Source organism: Lytechinus pictus, chromosome 14 (genome assembly GCF_037042905.1).
Source record: "Lytechinus pictus isolate F3 Inbred chromosome 14, Lp3.0, whole genome shotgun sequence".
NCBI classification, from domain to species: Eukaryota; Metazoa; Echinodermata; class Echinoidea; order Temnopleuroida; family Toxopneustidae; genus Lytechinus; species Lytechinus pictus.
The window spans coordinates 25702690-25724564 of record NC_087258.1 but is presented as its reverse complement, the minus strand read 5'-3'; the positions used below and the strand labels follow the sequence as shown (position 1 = coordinate 25724564).

General features: G+C 36.0%; 2 protein-coding genes across 20 annotated transcripts in view; one reads left to right on the top strand and one right to left on the bottom strand.

Moving 5' to 3' along the window:
* The window catches only part of LOC129276867 (protein ELYS-like), a 60836-nt gene extending 50411 nt beyond the window's left edge, over positions 1-10425 (top strand). For all 4 annotated transcript variants that reach the window (XM_064109860.1, XM_064109859.1, XM_064109858.1 and 1 more), the window contains 6 exons: positions 722-1003; positions 2093-2382; positions 2897-3224; positions 4743-4907; positions 5549-5846; positions 6361-10425. In XM_064109860.1, coding sequence (XP_063965930.1) covers positions 722-1003; positions 2093-2382; positions 2897-3224; positions 4743-4907; positions 5549-5846; positions 6361-6568 — 1571 coding nt within the window. In that variant the 3' untranslated portion in view covers positions 6569-10425. The remainder of the gene's footprint in view (positions 1-721; positions 1004-2092; positions 2383-2896; positions 3225-4742; positions 4908-5548; positions 5847-6360) is intronic.
* Positions 10426-14007: 3582 nt separating this feature from the next.
* Positions 14008-21875, bottom strand: part of LOC129276409 (NAD kinase-like) — a 38190-nt gene continuing 30322 nt past the window's right edge. For all 16 annotated transcript variants that reach the window (XM_064109250.1, XM_064109257.1, XM_064109248.1 and 13 more), the window contains one exon: positions 14008-21783. In XM_064109250.1, the coding sequence (XP_063965320.1) occupies positions 21573-21783 (211 nt within the window). In that variant the 3' untranslated portion in view covers positions 14008-21572. The remainder of the gene's footprint in view (positions 21784-21875) is intronic.

Sequence of the window (21875 nt, the reverse complement as noted above, 5' to 3'; positions counted from 1 at the left end):
ACTTGTTAGATTTTTTTGCACTCAGTTTTTAATACAGTAGGCTAGGCCAACTTGAATCTGAATTAATGATACAAAATATCCCTTGGCCCAAAACTCAATTGAATTCTTGAAATTAGTTTTTTTCTGATTAAAAAGAGAATCTTTCCAGAAACTTTCCAACAATAGAGGGCCTTACAAAAATATGCTCAAAATCAAATTATTCCTAAATCTATATAGATTTCAATGAAAACAAATCACACCTGAATGAAACTGGGTGTATTTTTTTGTCACAAACGTGATATCTTAAAGACCCTTGTTTTAATGTTTGATTGATAAATGATATTATATTACATATAAGTAGACTAACGTTACATGTAGGTCATCCTGTGGTATGGTTAAGAGGGTAAATTTGCTTTAAAAAGGGTAGGGAAATGCTACTTTTACATGCAGAAAATGCAGAGTCCCTACCATGGGAGGGGGAAACCATCTCGCGCGCGACCCGCTCGGCGCCCTCGTGACTTTGATACTGATTTTTTATTATCAAAGGTTGGCAGGTATGCTATAGCTAAAAGGCTCCATTTTAAAATTCTTTTGTATGACCCTGCAAGGGATTGAACCCACGACCTCCCATTCATGAGGCGGGATATCTACTACTGAGCTACCATGATCTCTTCACATTTGCATTGAAGTATAGATTTTAGTGTTTGTGAAGCCCCCTTTTGTATATTTCTTGTATTTCCAGAGAACGAACAAGTACTGCAGCTCTTGTACCAAGATGACGACTCCCAGACCCCGCCCATTCCAGAAGGGATGGTACTGAACCTGGATAACGTCCTTCACCATGGCGACCAGACTGGACAGGAGGAGGAGGACGGGGAAGAGGATGAAGAAATCACTTTCAATTTCAGTCTGAGGCATGCGGGAACTCCCGCTTCGGCTGAGGTACAGCAGGAGAGGGAGGAGCCTGTTCCCATGGCGATGGAGGATGTGGAAATGGATGCGGATGAGCAGATGGATACTGAAGGTATGTGGGGTTTCTTTTAGCTCATGTAGAATAGCCAACATCGATTTGATGGCATCCAGCAAAGTATTTGGTGAAAGGCTCAAAGCGTGTCAAACGTTGATGACTCTTGAAAATCCTCATCCTCCATATGGCACGCACAGAATGTATCTTGTGTGACATCACATCGTAATCTACTAAACAACAGATGATTAGAATAAATCTTCAGGATAATTACTAGCGTCTAGTTGATGTATGATTTGGCCAAAGTTGCTTATGGGCTATTCCACGGTTACCCACGTTACATTTGGAGACACCTTGACTCATACTTGGAGCTGTAACTCCATTATTATTGATAGGAACTAAACATCTCTTTATCACAACATAGAATGCAGTCTGACTATCCTTTGTATAAAAACAAAACTTGGGAAATTTCATTATGCTCCTGGCAAATCTTTGAAATGTGTCGGTTACTCATGTTACATGATTTGGACATGCATAAAATGAAAAGTGGACATTAGTGAAAAGTGTCCTCATACAAGGCTTTTATGAAAGTTGATTATATCCATTTCAAAGAAGTATATTAGGGAGACAAATTTGTATATAATTCAAAAAATAAAGAACACATGGTTTTTACTAGGGGTGCAGATAAAGTGGTTACTCACGTTACGATTCAGATGGGCTATATGTACAAAGACACATTGAGCTCATGTCCACCAACCTATGGAATTGCCCTTATCGGTTCACTTCTCATGCAGTTTTCAGGGTTTATGCAAACCCTTTGAGTTGTTATTTTCAAACAATTCAACAATGATGATGATAATGGTTATAAATATGTTAAAGGGTTAAGAACAAACAGCACTATAGCACTTACAATACATGAATATACATTAACAATAAACAGTCATAATCAGTTCTTCAAGAAAAGATAAAGAAATTGATTATTGAGGAAAAAGGTAAGTTTCTAGGGCATATTTGAAGACAAGGATACAGGGAGCCTTATTGGAAGAGGAATTCAATACAAAGTTTATTACAATCAGTCAACCATAAAATACAGATATATACATTTCCACCAAGGATTTTCCTTATCTTTATTTATGTTTGCCTGTTAAGGACCTAGCGCACAACGGGAACCTTCACCCGCGAAGCCTCCTGAATTCATCTTCCAGCCGTCACCACGGAGACCCATCCACTCCCTGGCCCCATTCCAGTTCCAGGAGATCACTGCCCGAAGCCCCTCATCAGTTCCTCTTCCAACACCCCCAAGGGAGTCAAGAGACTTTGACGTTGAGCAGGCCTTCTTGGACAAGGGTCCCCCTGTATCGGAAGATTGGCAGCTGACCTTTGATGCGGAAGACACAGAAGATGAGGATGAGGCAGCCGTTGGAGAGGGAGAGCCGAAGGTGAGGTTTGGGGATGGCGGTGATAGTTGAGAGTGATTGTGGTGGTATTGGTGACAGCATTGATGATGGTGGTGTTAATGGAGGAAGTTGTGGTTCTTGTGGTGGTGGGTTGTTGATGTTGTTGATGATGACGATGATGATGATGAAGATGGTGATGTCAATGCCAATGATGATGACATTAAAAATGGCTGTCACAACAACGATAATGTGATGATGATGGTGGTGGTGGTAGTGGTGGTGGTTGTGGTGATGATGATGTTGGTGATGATAAATGTTTGTTTTGGTGATGACGACAACGACAGTGATGAGGAGGAGGAGGGCAGTGGTGATGATGGTGATTTTTATGATGATCGTGATCTTCTATGGTGCAGGTGATTATCAGTTATGGTGAAGAATATATGATAGATATGGTTATGATGATTTTGTTATTAAGGTTGATGGCCCATCGAATCATACCAAGTGGATAAGCTTATTCTGACTCTGCTACTACATGTATGTCTTTCCTCAAATCCAGGTGCGGTTCGGAGAAAAAGAAGTCTTCGAGATTCCCGCAGTGCCTAAACACGTCCGGGAGAGCGTTCACATCCAGACCTCGCCAATGTCCGGAGCAACCTTTGACCTCTCCCAGCAGCCTATCGGGAAAGCCGACGTCCAGGAGATGTCTGTGCAGACCACTCCGGGTCTTGCCCTCAGGACGCGGGAAGTGGAGAAGACTCCCCCTAGAGTTCCGTTCAGTGAAACCCTGAAGGACAGAGAAGGGACGCAACGTAAGGAGGATCAGGAAGTAACGGAGAGCCCTAGAGATTCTGGCAAGCTGGATTCTCCCATGGATGTTCAAGCAGGTATAGATGCATGTATAAAACCTTGAGGCCTTTATTCAGAAGTCCAGTTTTACTTAGGCCCTGGTCAACCTGAGTGCTAAATTTATGGGAAGCCAAAAATGTCAGTAATTTATTGATATTGTAAGGTTCTTATGTTTACTGTGTTCTTTCATCAAACTTTAACCCTGACTGATTTACCCCCCCCCCCCCTTGACATTTTCTTTGATAAATTCGCCGCGCAAAATTTTTGACCACGTCGCTCACTGACTTTTTACTTTCATGTCCCAAATTGTGTACCGTGTACCCGCGGGTACACGGTTCCGAAATTACGCAACATTCTGTAAGTGCATGCAGACCCAAAATTGCTCCAAAAAAATATGAATTTGTGTACAAATCCAATGCAAATAGTGTTTTTAGCCTAAATTTATATAAATGTATCATTATTTTTCCTATTACTGATTAAAATAAATTTATTCTATCTTCTTTTTGGTCAAAATAAAGTCCCCGACAATTTCCATTGAAAAAAAACAATGAAAAACAATGAAAAACAAAGAAATACAAAAATCTAGAAAACAATAAAGTACATTAGTAAATAAATGTGATGTTGAAATGCTTTTAAAGCACATTTGATCAGATCCTCATAAAGAGTCTGTGTAACAAAAATTAGCAATTTAGGGGCATTATTTAGTTAATTAGAGCAATCTTTTGATTTTATGCATAAATTAGCATGATTAGTTTGCAATGAGATTTTCTGCAGGATTGATCTTATAGTTTTGTAGATTATGCCATGGGTAACACGCATGCCAATTTTCATCGCGATCAACGGACCCATAAGGGGGGGCTGAATCATCCCCCCACCCCGTCTTCTTAGGCGTTGAAATAGCTCAGTCTATTTAGGGTTGATGGTCATGAAAACTACTTTGATGTTGAGTGTCAAATGAACTAATAATAAATTGAACCTGAACTGTTTGAGAGTTATGTCACAACTGGCTTTTCATAGTAAGACCATAACTTAAGACCAGAGTTCAGAAAACAGGCCTTAATATAGGACCAGAAGCTGCTGTGGCTGCTACATACTAACAACAACTGAAAAGCCTGGCCTTGATTGGGTAGAAATGAAGTGAAATAGATAATTATACAATTATCTCTTAATGTCCCAGTGATTTGATTGAATCCTTGATAACCATACGCTTGAATATTTTTCACTGATATTTGATAAACCTAAAGAATAGGGTAGGTTGATTAAAATCAGAGTATTTGAAGCTTACTAAATCTATACACCTATAACTGTTATGCCAATAGAGCTTGTGATTAAAGGCAGATATCAATTTAGTGAGTATACAGTTTTAAAAAAATATAATAAATTCACGACAAGATACTGGTATGTATTCGGATAGCCTTGTATAATCTAAAATCTTTGAAACCAACTCGGAGTTATATAAAATTCTTTAGCGAGGTTACAAACAGACATTTGTGGTATATTATGTCCCCAGCACAGACATGCAGAGTATATTCTTCCTCTCTCTCTTAATTGCTCAGATATACCGGTAATATCACCTCCTAAGCCTCCCAGTCTGATGATACCAAGCCAGGAAGACGTGAAGGAATCCCCTAGAAGATCACCAAGATCTCCAGTTACCAGATCCATGACGACACCGTCAAGATCCAGTCCAAGAACCAAAACGAGACAGGAACAAAAGAAAGGTGATGTCTTCTTTAGTCAGTCAATGCATGTATGTTTCAAAATACATGCTGTAAGCAGAGCTGCCAAGTAGTACGATTTTTCCGTATTTAGTACGTTTTTGCAACCAAAATGCGGCAGTACGTTTTTTCTTTAAAAAATACGTTTTTTGTATTAAAAAAAAAAATAATAATAATAATAATCTCTATATGTCTCTATTTCATAAAACATACACAAATATGGTTATTAGATCAATGTAATTTCAGGTAACTTGTTTTTTTTCAATCATTTTGTAAAAACCAGGGTGAGATATACACAAGTTTCAATGTTTTTTTTTTTTCATCTGCAAGAGCAGTGCACATTTTAGCTTGCATGCAGCTTGAGCGCCGTGATGGGCGAGTGCGCCAAGCATTTTATTATGAAATACACTTTTTTGGGGAAAAATACAAAATATTTATCTCACACGGTAAAAATACTGATTTTTTTGTCAAAATACTGATTTTGGGGGATAAGAATACTGAAAATGCAAAATACAACTTGGCAGCTCTGTGTAAGCATGTAGATTTATTTTGAATGAGCCACTATTTTTAAACATTGTAGGTACATTGTGCTTCAACAACATCTTAGCACCTTGTAATAACTGGATTGTTATCATTATCCACAGAAGAGCCAACAACACCTGCCCAGCCCTCCTTCATCTTCTCCCCACCCCTCACACGATCAAGAGGGCGTCGTTCGGCCGTCAAGATCATCACCAAGGAAACGGCCCCACCCGTCCCTCCGTCCTTCAGCCAGACCGCCTCAGAGACCGTCCTGACCGTCCCCTCACCGCTCCCTGGGGAGTCGATGGTGATGGCATCTGGAGGTAGGGGGACCAGGAGCGTCAGGAGGGGGCGAGAAGGGAATGCCTCCATGACGCAGATCAAAGACAAACCTGCTATCACACCTGTTAGGGGCTCAAGGTAAGAATGGCTTCCATGTCAGATTTATTTACTTCTTTTTTTTTCAGACCAAAGACTTGTGATTACACAAAATACTGTAAAAGCAGGACAATCAAAGCCAAATCCAATTAAACGAAACAATACATCAGTGGAAAATCTGCCAACTAAACCAGTTTGTAGCGTTGAGCATCTGACTGTCAAGCTCTATTTCCTTAACTACAGAGTGTGTATATAAAGTAAACTGACATTATTCTAGGATTTTAAACTGTTTATGATATTGCTTTATCATATGTTTTGTAATAAATATGTAGTAAATGGGTACCTAGTAGGCATAAATAGCTTGAATGCTAATCTGGTTAGCCATACTAAAGTCAGGGCAAATAGTGTAGCTAGGACAGTAGTATTCAGTGCTTAGAAACGTAATATCAAGCGCTATCTAAATGTTGCATATTATTGTAATGATTCTTATCATTCTCTTTCTCAGACGCTATTTAAATGTTGCATATTATTGTAATGATTCTTATCATTCTCTTAGACGTTCATTGGCCGTCTCTCACGTCCCGTCCCCATCGGAAGCAGACTCCGTCGTCCTGCTCTCCCCGGCCACCACCGAACTGGAGTCCGATGCACAGGATAAGTCAATGAGGCGTAACCCTCGTCGTGCGGTGCGCGTGGCGCCTCACTCCATGACCCTAAGAACCCCTCAGGAGAAGAAGAAAGTCCGCAAGCTGAAGGCATGGTAGTGCAGGTGGATTTGTGTAGTTCTCGTAAAGAAATTCTTGGAATTTTACATTTTTCTTCCTTCACCTTACCTTAGAATTTTCTTTGGAAGTAGACACAAAGGCCCGTATTCTGAAGTCAGGTTTAACTTAGACCATGGTTTAACTCTGTGCTAGAATTATGGGAAGCCAAACGTTTCAAAATTTTGTTTACAGTGATTGCTTCTCATGTTGCTCATGTTTACTGTGCTCATTACTAATTCTTATCCTTCCCAGGCAGTTGATAATATGTTGGGAGTCAAATGAGCTGATACATTGAACCTCTACTGTTTGAGATTTATGTAACAACTGGCTTTTCATAGTTCAACCACAACTTAAAACCAGAGTTTAATTTAAACCCGAGTTCAGAATACGGGCCATTGTATACACACTACCTGTAAATCTGCCTAAGTCAAACCACTTGAGATCACAGAAAGTTGTTTCGACTTTTGAGAAATTTGAATTACAGAAGGTAAATATAGACCTGCCAACCGTCCTGATATTCAACTTTCAACATGCCCCTAAATCAGGACTTCTTGATTTCTGAAATTTCATGTAAGAAAAAAAAAGTTTGGTATATCGCCAAAGACCCATTCATGTCTCCAGTCCTTAATACACATCTCAAATACCCCAGTCCTTTTTGGGTTAAAGTTGCTACAATCCAGGAGTTTCAGGGGGCAATGGCTTCTTGAATCCTGCTTGAGACTCTGCCCCTGGACCCGTCAGGAGGCTTATTCGGCCCCCGTACCCCTGGCCATTGGTTGTGCTGATTTGGCATTTCTAAATGTTGGCTGGCATGTAAATAACACGTTTTACATAATCTAGTTTCAGAAATGCTTCAGCTTTGCGATTATTTGACTTAAGTAGGTTAACTTATGCAGTGTTGACAGTACTTACATGTATTTGCCCCTCTGCATCCCAAAGTTTGTACCTTCCTCTTAAAAATCTAAATTTGACCTTGCAAAAGTTCATTTTATATGCGAAATTTCTCTGAAGTAAAGGTCAAGCCCACCTCAAACATTTGCCGAGTCTAAATTATATGGTGAATTCTAATGAGGGAAAATTCAACTCGCATCCAAAGCGGATTAATAAGAAATAGGAATATGGCATATATGTGAACATTTCATTTAATGATTATGTTCTTGGATGCTAACTATGCTAAATGATTATTGGAAGGATAATGACATTAAAAGCCTTGGGCCTTTGATGTCATAAGATATAAGGTGTTTAAGAAATCCCAGACATATATCATTTTTATCAAAGATGGAAGAATATTTCAATCATACAGTATAAAAATATGACAAGAAAATAATGTGTTGTTAAGTCTGTCTAATTGTTCTAATTTTATTTTATAAGTCGTGAAATAACCATCAATGTGTATTATATTACTCCTTTGAAAGGAAGAAAAAAAAAGTATATTTTTCAAGAAAGTATTGTCCCTTGATAATTCACCCGTGTCGATGCCATCTGTGCTGTATTATGTATTGTCTGCCGTAATTAATTTCTTGATGACTTGTAATTTGTCTGTTGTGTCGATAAACTTAAAGGGTGCCTGCCTTTCAAGTTAATTTGCTCACATAAATTTAAAATTGAGACCTTATGGCCTATTTTATAAGTTGTTGGTGCGTTGCCCATATCTTATCACATGACTGGTGGCCCTTATTGGGTCTTCTATCGGATTTCTCATTATTATTATTATACTGCGCTTTTCCTATAAGCAGTGTTGCCGACCATTCAGTTTTTAACTCAACTGTTCATTTTTTGAAGTTTTTATTTCGTTAGAAAACTGAATGCTCAGATTTGGGAATTTTGTGAGTATGGATTTGGGTGAATATTTATAAGTGTGTCAATTATCAATATTATTTTATGGGTTTTTTGAAATATATCCAATTGTCCATTTCTGTATTCTGGTTGACCAAATCATAACACACCCAGATACAGTCATTCTTGAGGCTGAATCTTCTCTCAAGGTCTGCACCATATTGCACAATTGGAAGTGCAAATATGCAAAATCCCCCTCCCATACCCAACCCCTTGGACGCTCTGCACCCTCGGGCATGGTCGCTTCGTTCCCTCGCAGTAATTGGTTCAAATTTTGCATTGGCAAGTCTGTATTAGGCCCAAAGCACTTGCAATCAGTTAATTGAATTGTGTTATATAATCTTAGAACTACAAACTATGGAAAAGATGGGTTTTTAATGCTTTTCTGAAAATTGCGAGTGATGGAGACTGTCTTTTTGCAAGTGGCAAATCATTCAAGTATTTTGAAGCGGACACAGTTAAAGTTCTATTGTCGGATAATGTACGAGTTAATGGAAATGTGAGGCGAAGAAGGTCACTAGCTGACCTGTGTTCTACATTTAGTTGGCGTTTACAGAGTAAAGCAGTTATTTAAAGGAGAATGAAACCTTTGGAACAAGTTAGCTTGTGTGAAAACATAAAAATCAAAGAAACAGATCAACGAAAGTTTGAGAAAAATCGGACAAATAATAAGAAAGTTATGAGCATTTGAATATTGCGATCACTAATGCTATGGAGTTCCTTAAAGGACAAGTCCACCCCAACAAAACGTTGATTTGAAAAAAGGAGAAAAATCCAACAAGCAAAACACTGAAAATTTCATCAAAATCGGATGTAAAATAAGAAAGTTATGACATTTTAAAATTTTGCTTAATTTCACAAAACAGTAATATGCACATCCTGGTCAGTATGCAAATTGGCAGACTGATGACGTCACCCATTCACTCTCTTTTTATTTTGTATTTTATTATATGAAATATGAAATATTCTAATTTTCTCCTTGTCAAGTGAAAAGAAGTTTTATTTCTCCCTGAACATGTGGAATTACCATCATTTTCACTGTTGTTCAGTAATTTGAGACATTAGTCACTGTTTCAAAGGAAGCCAGTGTAATGAATTTAAGAGTGGCTGGGATGGATGATCTCGAGAAACCTGTAAAATTAATCCTGCTGCCCAATTTTGTAGTCATTGAATACGAATTATTTGATGAGAGTGAATTGTAGAAGGAAGCCCATTGCAATAAACAATATAAGATAAAACTAATCACTTTTATTCTCATCAATTTCAGTTGAAGTCTAATCTCGGTAGATTAAAGTGTTTATTTTGAATAAGTATCTGAATGGAACGTTCAATTCCCTTAAAGTTTTTATCAGGTTTATGGGAAATACATTCCCATAATGTTGAAACAAGGAAAATATGGGGCATCTTTCTGAGAAAAAAGAAAGGTTCACTAGTGGTACGTAAAGCTTAAACGTACCTCAGCTTTATCAAGTAGCCCTTGGAGTAACACTCATTGGCCCGTATTCTGAAGTCAGGTTTAACTTAGACCATGGTCTAACTCTGTGCTAAGATTATGGGCAGCCAAAAACTCAAAAAATTCTGCTTAAATTGTTTATTTCTTGTATTTACAATTAGTTTCCCTTTGCTTTCATAATGAAGCAAATATTTCAGTTATCTTTCTGAGACAGTTATAAATGATTTGAGTGTCATAAGAGTTAATGCATTGAAAATGGGCTAATAGAGATTTGTGCTGCAATTGGCTGTCCAGAGTTACACTACAACTTTAACGAAGGTTTAATTTAAACCGGAGTTCAACATACGGGCCGTTGTAAATTATGATTTTTACAGTAACTTGCTTTGTGAAACTGGCAAACATTTTTATTTTAACTTGTTTTGTTTTGTGTCTGTGCTTTCCTGTGTCTTAATATATGATTTTGAAAACTTGAGCTTAAATCGACTATGTGATCTGTACAGAATGAAAGATGAACAAAAGACTTTTTGAAATTTAAATGTATGAATAAAATTGTTGTATATGAAAAGAAGTCTTCAGAGCCTCCTTATTTTCTTTTCATGGGGAGAAAGGTACAAGTCGTATAGTTTTAGGGAGTTCCATAACATACAGCAGTGGACGAAATTATCTAAATCATTTTAGTAGTTTTCATTCTGTTGACCAATGAGATACCTATGAAATGGTTGGAATGTCTACAGAATCCTTGACTATGCTTTAAATACAATAAAATATATAGTCATTTATTTCGAACTCGCTCTAAGCCACCAAATGAAAAATATAATCTTGAACCTGTCGGGATAAAAGTGTCGTGTAAAAGAAAAAAATACCATTTTCTGAAAGGATGGTTGAGATTATATAAATTTTGTATCAGATGGTGCCCAAGACCCTACAGTGTATACTAAAAATCATGAAAGCTTTTGACGCATAATACCCTCAAACTTACTTCGGCGACCGTGACTGCACATAAATGTACAGTTTTGAATCCCATAAACTTTGTGTGGCATTGGGTGTTCTAATAATTGTTGCCACAATTGCATGTTCATATTCAAAACGTTTACACATCCAAAACTTTTGAGCCAATTTCAACCCCATCTAGGCTGGGGTATTTTGGTAGTTCATATGGCTGGGGGGGGCCTCCCAGGCCCCCCCCTTGAGATCTCGGCCGTTGGCCGCGCGATCGGGCCGAATATTGGCTCGCAGGTTATCTTGGACATAATCTACAAATGAGTATAGTAATTTATTTCATGCAAATTGCTATAAAGTGATTATGCTAATTTATGCGTAATTAGTATGCAAAATTATACTTTCCCCTCTAACTCCTTAAATAAAGCTCCAAATGTTCTAATTTTTGGTTTGGAAACTCTTTGTGGTGTTCTTGGCAAGTGTACATGAAAAAAATTGTGATATCAGATCAATTTCTTATGTATTATATTGTTTTTGCAATTTCTTATGTATTTCTTTGTTTTTCATTGTTTTTTGAATGAAATTTGTTGGGGACTCTTCTGAGATCATAATCAGCATAAAATAAATACATTTGGACCAGCAAAACTAAAAAAAATCATACATTTATGATTTTTGGTTGAAAACACAATTTGCATTGATTTTGTACACAAAATCACGTTTTTGAGCAATTTTTGGTCTGACATGCTCTTACATAATTTTGCATAATTTCAGAACCGCGTACCCGGGTGATGCGAAACTTGTCTCAAAAGTTGCGCAAGACTTGAAAGTAAAAAGTCAGCGAGCGGCGCGGTCATTTTGCGCGAATCGTTGGGGGGCCTCATTAGTTTGGTTATAGAAAGCATAATGAACAAAAAAGTACAATTCTTCTAAATGAGGTGAATCAAATCAACTTTATCACAACTGATCCTTACAGTTGAGGCCAAAAGTTTACATACACCCATGGAATTCAGTGAAATTTGTTTGCTTGCCAAACATTGTAGAATTTACTAAACTCCTCAAAAAATTTTGGAAATCTGAATTGTATCAATAATCCCTCCTCAGTTTTAGTGAATATTAAAGGTCAAGTCCACCCCCGAAAAAAGTTTATTTGAATAAATAGAGAAAAATCAAACATGAACAACGCTGAAAACTTCATCAAAATTGGATGTAAAATAAGGAATTTATGACATTTTAAAGTTTCGCTTATTTTCCACAAAACAGATCTATGTTCAACTCAGTGATATGCAAATGAGAGAGTTGGTGATGTCACTCACTCACTATTTCTCTTGTTTTTTATTGTTTGAATTATACAATATTTCAATTTTTTACGAATTTGAAAATTAGGAACCCCTTGCTGGAACCACAAAATGTTAATTGATTGATTGATAACAAAATTAACGACACTATCAACACATGCGTGTCATATACGTGTCGGACAGTTAATCTGGAAAGGTTACTATAATACAGTACAAATTACCCTAATGCAACTTTACAAAGGAACAGGATTATAAATAAGTGATTATCAGTAATAAATTAATACGTTAACTACTTCCCCGGGATAACTTCCCTACTCTTTACGAAAAGAGGAGTAGGTTTTTTAACACAAAATGTTAAAATAATGGAATACCACGTGTTCAGGGAGGAATGAAACTTTGTTTCTCATGACAATGACAAGAAAATCAAAATATTTCATATTTCATATAATAAAATACAAAAGAAATAGTGAGTGGGTGATGTCATCGGTCCCCTCATTTGCATACCAAACAGGATGTGCATATAACTAGTTTGAGAAAGTAAGCGAAACTTCAAAATATTATAACTTTCTTATTTTACATCCGATTTTGATGAAATTTTCAGTGTCATGCTTGTTTGATTTTTCTCTTTCTATTCAAATCAGCTTTTTGTTGGGGTGGACTTGTCCTTTAATGTGTGATTGATACCAATGAATAGATCATTTGATTTTTAATGATACCCTACATTATATGATTATGGTTCACATGGAGGTGCAGTGCCTTGAAATGTGGGACAAGGTCAAAGTTCAAAGTTGCAAAATGACACAATATTGAGTCACTGTTTTTTACCCCCGTGGTGATGAGTGAGTTCCTCAGCGGTTTCTTTTGTTTTCATGCACCTTAACATCAACACAAGCAAACACGTAACAAACATGCATGGGTATTTCAAACCATGTTATCTCACATAACCATCACTACATAAACCAAAACAAAAACATTAGCAGAAGCAGGGGCTTGATTTGAATGGATTTTCATCTCTATTGACACACAAAAGAATCAGGTTCTTTATTGACCCTTCATGACTATTTCTGCTCGTTATGCAGCTTTTCAATTCAGACCTCATCCAACACTTTTGTAGCCTGCTCTTTTTGTGATGGCATGATCATAACAAGCATGGTATCATTTTAAAGATAATTAAATGATCTTTTGAATATCAATATCATATATGTATTGTGTAAAATTGGGAGAAATTAATGGCCAAACTCAGATTTCCAAACTTTTATTTGAGGGGTTTATATCTTCAGAAATATAAATACTACCATGACGAATTTGTATGGTATCAAATTAAAGAGCTCTTTCACATGATTGGGATGCCGTTGGGATTAAAATATAGTTCAGGTGGAATTTTCTTAGAAGAAAAAAGTAATATTCGTGCCAAATGTATTCTTTTGTCTGTTATTATATTTTCAATCATCGTTTCATAGAAACATATGTCAAATGATTTATATTTGTTATCATATGTCACTCCTGAATAAAGTGTCGTCTGAAATGTTTGTGTTAAGGAGTACCGAGCACAAATATGAAATGCTTTTGACAAGTTTTTATTTTAAATTTGTCTAAAATATAAAGATTTGGGGGAAAAATGACATCTAAATGATTTTCAGCTCCTGATGACAAAGCAATGTGATGAAGGGGCATCATACTCATTTGTTTGATATCAAATTCGTCATGATAGCACAAATATTTTATAGGATACAGTCAATTTTATGTTTCAACAGGGTCAACTTTTCTTTGAATTTCCTGGGTGTATGTAAACTTCTTGCCTTAACTGTATGTAATTATAATAAAGGGTTAATTCTTTGTCAACAAAACGGCAACTTTATGAAAATGGTGAAGAATACATAGTAGTACTCAAAATAAAAACACTTGACACTCAGGTATCTTATGCATTTCTATTATTTTAGTCTGTATTTGTTCTTTTAAAAAATCTCTGCCCTTTGAATATATACAAATATTAACATTTCTTCTGCTGTACATTTCAATTTCTATCAAAATCTTACAAATAGGAAAGACTTGAATTTTTTTCTCTCTCTTTCTCATTATTCACAAATTGCATAATAATAAAACGAAAAAATGACCCATCATAATTGATCAATATATGTGAGTACATACTATCCTCGATTTAAGCAACACAGATTTTTCAAATGACACAGTACAACGTTGATGGAATTACAAGCAAATTTTCTTATCAGACAAAAGCGACTGAAACTACGTAAATTAATTATTACAATGTAGGAGAAAAAATTTAAATCTGCGTAGTGTGTCACAATAGAGACCTTTTTTGAAAACGCACTGAAGGTCATCCAGGATAGATAAAAATTAATGTACACATGCTTGGTCCGTAATTTCCTCAGGACCCTTTCACATAAAGCTTTGGAATTGATTGTACAGCTGTCTTTCATGATTGATCATGCATAATAATGCAATCAATTGTTGATATCAACTCCAGAATCAATTGCTAAGCTTTTATGCTACCGGACCCAGTACTGAGCAAGCAGTTTTTATCGACATCAGGGCCCCGTTTAACAAAGAGTTGCGATTGATCCGATCAATCACAACTATGGATGGCCAGCAACGTCAACATCTATTATGCATGTTTGTTCAAAATATTTTCTATGTATATTCATCGTTTTCTTGAAAATTTGCTGTGCTTCTCTTTGTTAACAAAGGACATTGTGCAAATTTCCTGTAGAAAAAAAATTATGACACTGATGGATTTCCATAGAGTTACGATTGATAATTGCATCAATCGTAACTCTTTGTAAGAAGGGGCCCTGATATCCTCTTAGCCTTCCATTGTCATTTCAAAAGCTCGGTAATATCTAATTTTGTGATAAATGCATCATAATGGTTAAATGATATTTCATTTTTTTATCTTGTATCTTAGAATGAGAGATGACATTGCAACTATCACTGAATGACATAAAAAGAAATTACATTTGTCATATTAAGAGTTGATAAACATGGGGTTGCTAAACAGTGATTTACATGTACATGAGTGAAATTTAACAAAATACTTAATCTATTATGGAAACCTGATAAAAGATAAACCAAGATACATAATTTTCTATAAAGCGGATGAACACGACTATGTCCAGATATTAAGTAAAGTGATAAATTTCAACCTTGACATATACACAACAATCCTAGAATTTCTCCTAGTTGGTAGGTAAAGCAAAGAAAATATCAGTTTGATATTTATAAACTATATTTCATACCTGCCAACCCAAACAGTAACAAATATAGAGAAAACTATGAAGAAATTTCAAGAAATAGGACCATTCAATACTACACACACAAAACCCCCAAACAAATAGGAACACAAGTTAAAATGGTAATAATCTTTCCCCCCAAAACAGGAATACACCCTATTCATATTTTAAAGGAACCCTTGGCAGGTAAGGTTATTTGTCTTCAAAGTAGTCTTTGGGAGAAATACTACTGTAGGCATTCCAATTTCCTGTTTACCAAAATACAACTTTCATTAATTGTTGATATTTGGGCAAAATAAAAATAAATAAAAATTATGGCAGATAAATATACCAATAATGTAAAAATGAAGAAATGAAGGCAAAACTGTACTACGTCCATTTTTTTCTGTTGGTTTGATGCAGGAAATCTGACAAACGAAAATCTTTCAAATTGGCAATATTGTGAAAGATTCAATAATCGTAAATTATTTTGTTATTTGACATGACAAAAGCTTCTTGCCAGTGTCCTTATACAGCTGCATTTATATTCTTAATGTATGGAGACAATAATGTTTATCAAGAACTTAGCTTCTTGTCAGTGTCCTTATACAGCATTTATATTCTTAATGTATGGAGACAATAATGTTTATTAAGAACTTAAGCAACGTGAAAAAAAAAATCATTATCCAGGGAATAAGGGGGTGTCCTGGATGGGTATAATCTGCATTAACAAACATTACACCTGAATAAAATTATAAAATGACATAAAAACTACAAGAATAAATCATATCAAATTTGCTAAGTGCATTTTATGTCTAAATTTGTGTAGCCATTCACCATTTTATTTCCCATGGATAATGAATTATAAAGCCACTTTCTAAAGGGCGATAGAACTAGTGCAAAAGTATGTTTTTTAAAATATAGTTCAGCTCATGAGCACTAATACTTCTCTAATTTCTCGCAATTTAAAGATTTAGCTGGCTTCTGCCTATTATAGTACTGTAAAAATATTATCAACATGTACATGTAGAACTAGAGAGATGACTTGCTCTTAATACTTAGAAACATTAAAAAAAAAACAGTTGAAGCTATTTTCGCATAAAGTCCTACATATTCATTTCTGTGTGCAGTACTGATCACAGCTCACTTGCACTTACAAAGATATCAATGTTTTTTTTTTTACTTCAATCATTTTGAAAGCTCCCAGACAGACAATTACTTATCATCCACCTCATGATCTACAGTAGCTTCTTCGATCAATTTCTCAACATTGCAAGTCTCGTTTATGACGACAAAAAATCAAATTAATCTCAACACATTACATTCAAAATTCTATTTCTATCAAAGTGTGCTGTCTAGCACTCAAGAAATATACAAAATCAAAATTGCCAATTCATCTTAAACTGTCAAATACATGTCCATTGGTCCCACTGTGACATCAAAAAAAGTTGTTAGAAAATAATATGCACAAATAAATAGATAATAGGATATACTGACATATAAATTTGCAATGACAAAGAAAATGACCGATCACAAGTACGTTGTACCCTGTGAAATGAAATTAATCATAATTTTTGACATATTCATTCAATATATTTTGCATTTGTTTACAAGAGCATACATATAATAAATGATACACCACTATATAGTTTAATTAGTCTCCACTACAATACATGTAAGGCCATTTTGCTAATGAAAATGTCAGGCTTTGAGTAATACTAAATCTTTTTTCAAAATACATAAATATTGAACTGAAATATTGAACTAAAAGCATGTAAATGTACTCTAAACTCGTGAAGAACTTAGCTCCACATTTCCACGATAAACAAAACAAAATATTAACTCCGGAAATAGGCAACATTGCTTTTGATGGGAGGGAAGATGTTGGTCATCATGGTAGTAGAAATCGCTTAAGGAGTTGATCAGGCCCCCGTCTTACAAAGAGTTATGATTGATCCATTGATCAATCATAACTCAATGGAAATCCATCAGTGTCATAATTTTTTCTACAGGAAATTTGCAAAATGTCCTTTGTAAACAAAGGAAAACGCATCAAACTGTCAAGAAATCAATGACTTTATGGATATACATTCATATCTAGAGCAATTTTTGAACAAACATGCATTTCATATGTTGACTTTGCTGGCTTTCCATAGTTGCAATTGATCGGATCAATCGCAACTCTTTGTAAGACAGGCCCCTGTTGTCTCACGATAAAGCATACTGACAAACACTAGCAGGTGCAGTCGAAACGTCGCAATGACAATTTGTTTTAACGTGAGACAACAGATCAACTCCTTTAGCGACCGCTTTTGATAATTTCATCCTTATGGGTATATTCATACTTGTTTTATATCTCTGCTATTGTTTTTAATCAATTTGTATTGTATTTATTTGATGATTTTGAACTGTAAAGGACCAAATGGTAAAACAGTTTCTATGATTCTTGTTATCCTGAATAAACATGCTTTGATTTAAAAAATAAAATTTAAAGAAAATGCAAGAGCAATGCTTTCCTCACTAATAGTTCGCAATAGTTTTTGACTTGCATGCATCAATGTCTAAATGCAATAATGCCCTAAAAATCGTGACTTGCACTTGCATAACACATACGCAATTCATGGATACATTATTGTTCTGCATCAACATCAACACAAATTAAGAAACAAGCTTGCACAGACCCGACAACCAAAATGGCATGAAACTCAAAAGAGAAACAAAGTTGCCATGTTGACGATGAAATCAAATTCATCGATTCTTTTGATTATCTTTCTTTTTGATAAGCACAGACTACGCAGAAAGGAGTACAGATCTAGTGGTACATGTAGGTACATGTACGTCGTCAGAGGAGCAAGCAAGATTATTATCCTTTCTTTACAATGGCCATTGCACTTGAGTTTATATTTGCAAGAATGACATTTCAAATGGAACACAAACTTCTAGATGATCACGACGAGGTACATGTACAGGTACTTCCCCAGTATCAGTAAATGGTATATTCCACTTATTCTTAAATTTGTGCATTACATTACAATCAGCTTCAATGTGAAACCCCACCCAACAATGGCAGATACAGCCACAGATTCAGAAATTATAATCAAAAGAAAAAGGAAATACCAAAACTGCCTTCAGAATTCAAAATAATTATTTTTTATATTATAAAACTTTGTAAAAAAAAAAAAAAATTGCGCCAAATTCAAATTTTGGGGCTGTTAAGCGCCACCACGCGGCAGTTTGAGCTACTGGACGCCACTAGGCACCTTTTTTTGTGAAACTAGGTGCCACAGCTGCTTTGCAATGGCGCGAACTGGTGCAAACTGGCGACAGCCCAGTGGAATCCTAACCTTAAAAAAAAGATATGACATACAGTAGGTAATGTGCATAAGAAATTCAGAAAAGAAAAATATTATTGCAAATTCACATATGAACAAATGCGATAAATTCATACATCACAACAAATTGCGTCCTAAAATTATTAAAAAACAATCATTTTGACAAAGAAGGTAAAAATGCGATGACTTTAACTTGACAGATTCTAAAAGGAATAAGAAAATTAAATACCCACACCATTTACTTCCGTACATTACTATTAGCTAGTGTACATTTCACACCTAAAATACAAGTACATGAGTTTCAACTTAAAACATACAAAAGAACAATTTATAGAAACTTGATCCATAAACTTTGTGCATTATAGCGCTGATAGTCACAGAATACGAGACAGGTACTTTATTTTGGAAAACGATTACATCCATTTGCATACTGATTGTGTCTAGCACCCAGTCTCACTTAGTATTAATCATTAATTAAATCATCAAAGTCCATTACAGTTTCCAATCTACAAAAATATTTCAAGAAATATGAGGCAAATATCAAAATAACTTTCCAGAAATGTTACTTTCATTCAAACAACTTGTATGAATGTATATGTCGTTTTACATTAAGATGTCATGTCAAAACTGGGTTTAGAAAATAACAGAGAGCAGAAGAAAATTGAAAAATAAAACAATTCTTGGTTAAAAACATTTCACCGTGAGGTTGAAAAGACATCACATTCCTGTTCAAACAAAAGTAGAAAGGGCAAAATTCAGGTATTATAGTGATGTCCAGAAAAAAAAAAAACCTTCTCACAGACAATATCTGGAATGTATTGTGAACCTCTTAATTTAGCAAGTTGGCACACCTTTTCTCCATGGTCATGTGTTCCAAATGGACACTAAAAACATTTACCAATTATAAACTTCCACTGTCATTTAACCAATCAATCACACACACACTGTAAGTATCATCGTGAGGTCTTTTATTTGAATTTTTGGCATTTAATTGGTTCTTTCACTGATGAACTGCGTCACAGGGTAACAGGCAAATATATATTTCTCTACATCTGTGTTTAAGGCGAATTTTTTCGTCTTCTTTCAATGTTCGTAATGCGCCTTAATGCCCTCTACCTTCGTCTTTAACGTCTAAATGTGTATTATGATGGAATAAACCCATTCATAGACTTCGCCCTTTCGTTGGATGTAGGCATATATATATATATACTTTTTTAATTTGGGGGCTACTTTTCACAACTGATTGCCTAACTCTCCAACATTGGATAAGCTTAACATTGCAGTGAAAGGGAATTTCTGAGCTATTTTTTATTCTTTTTTCCACGGCTCTTTTGTGCATTTCGGTGGCAAAATCACCCGAAGCCCCCGTGTAAATATTTGTTTCCCTACAACATAATAAATGGAAGGCTACAGCTATTAAAAGAACCTTTTCTTTCTCCCTCTCTTTTAAATTCTTGCCATGAAGAGGAACCCTAAATTACACTGTTAGATTCATAATGGGTGATTACAGGTTCGGTGTTGATCTTTTGGTGTTGAGTTGACGTCTACATCAGCACAGCACCAGACTAAGTTAAAGACGGTCCTCAGACAAACCTCACTAGGTGTTGAGCTTCCAATGTGATTTCGATCATTTTTTTCAACATCAAAATTATGGTATCAGCTTCGTCGAATTTTGGTGTTGTCGGTGTGAGAGTCACATAATTTTGAACGAGAGAGGCAAGAACTCGTTAAAGTGCTATGAAATCCTTCTCCCCTTGTTACCTTCCATTCTTGACCAATATAGGTACAATCACTGAAAAGGACATTCTTATATGGTGAGTTATTACAAGGTGCTTCCAAAAAAATATCTGCAAATCTCTATCTTCTGAGCACTTGAAATGACTCTACCTTGTGGAAACACTGAAAATTCTGACGCACGATCCTTGCATACCTTCCATTCTTGAACAATATAGTGACAATCGCTGATGAAGACATTCTTAATGGTGAGTTACTACAGGGTGCTCCAAGAAAAACCCATCTGCCAATCCCTAGGTCTTGTGAGAACAAGCACCAAGTCAACCTTTGCTTGCCTTGATTGATTCTGCCTTTTGACTCCTTTTGTTGACTCATCCTGCCAGGTGCTGATATTCAACTCTGAAGTTTTATTGCAACTATTGGTATTATCCAATGCTCACTGATTTTGTTACCATGGAGAAAAGATGCATCTCTTTACTGCACAGAGCATAAGTAGATTCCTGGAAATCCATTTGCAGAAACAATAGCCTACACTGATCCTGATTCCGTAACAAAGTCCAACATGTACCTTCTCCTTCATTCACATTCAAGGGTTTTCTTAAAAGTGATCTCCTGGTAAGTTTCATGCAGTTGTGAACCTGCAATTACATCTTCTAGGCATACTCCCCATTCATTCAAACCAGGGCAAAAGTACACAGTCTCAAGGGGAAATTTTGCATTCATGAAAAAAAATGCATAAAATATAAAGGAGTAAAAATTGAAGTTACATCTGTATTTTCACAATCTGGACTGTCTTCATTCGCTTCAATCAAGGCCGAAGTAGGTCCTTCGTGGTAAAGAAAAATTACAAATTAGAAATATGTCTATCCTTGCTTGGGGGCTTGGTGTAGATCTGATGTGGCCATTACATGGTTGCAAACTTACTCCCTCCCACTTACATATACGGCCAAAGAGGGTCCTTCATGGTAAAGAATAAGTACAGAATTCTATTCTTGGTTGGCGCAGATCCGATCCTGCCATTACATGACATAAACTTACTCCCCGACACTCACGGCCAAAGTAGGTCCTTAAAAGTCAAGTGAAAAGTAGAAAACTGGAGGTTGATTGACGGATCATTTACGACTTTAGTTAAAAGCAGCTGGAACCATCGCCGTTTCTTATGCTGTTGTTTGATGATTGACAGATCTATTACGATTCTAGGTCCGGGCTGCTGGAGCCGCTGCCGTTCTGTTTGTTGTTGTTGTTGTTGGACGTCCTGTCCTTGTCTTTTTGTCTAAATGACTTCTGTGTTTGTCTTGCGTTCCAATGGAGGCACTCTACCAGACTGTCAAACCAATCACAGATCTGATCTATACTGCATACTGAGGCCACAGGGTATACAGATGTTGTGATCCTCAAGCTGGGGATTAAAAAAAAAAGATTTATATTGTCAGATCAAATAGGCCTCTTTGCTCCACAGCCATTCACATGCACCAAGGTATCTATCAAACT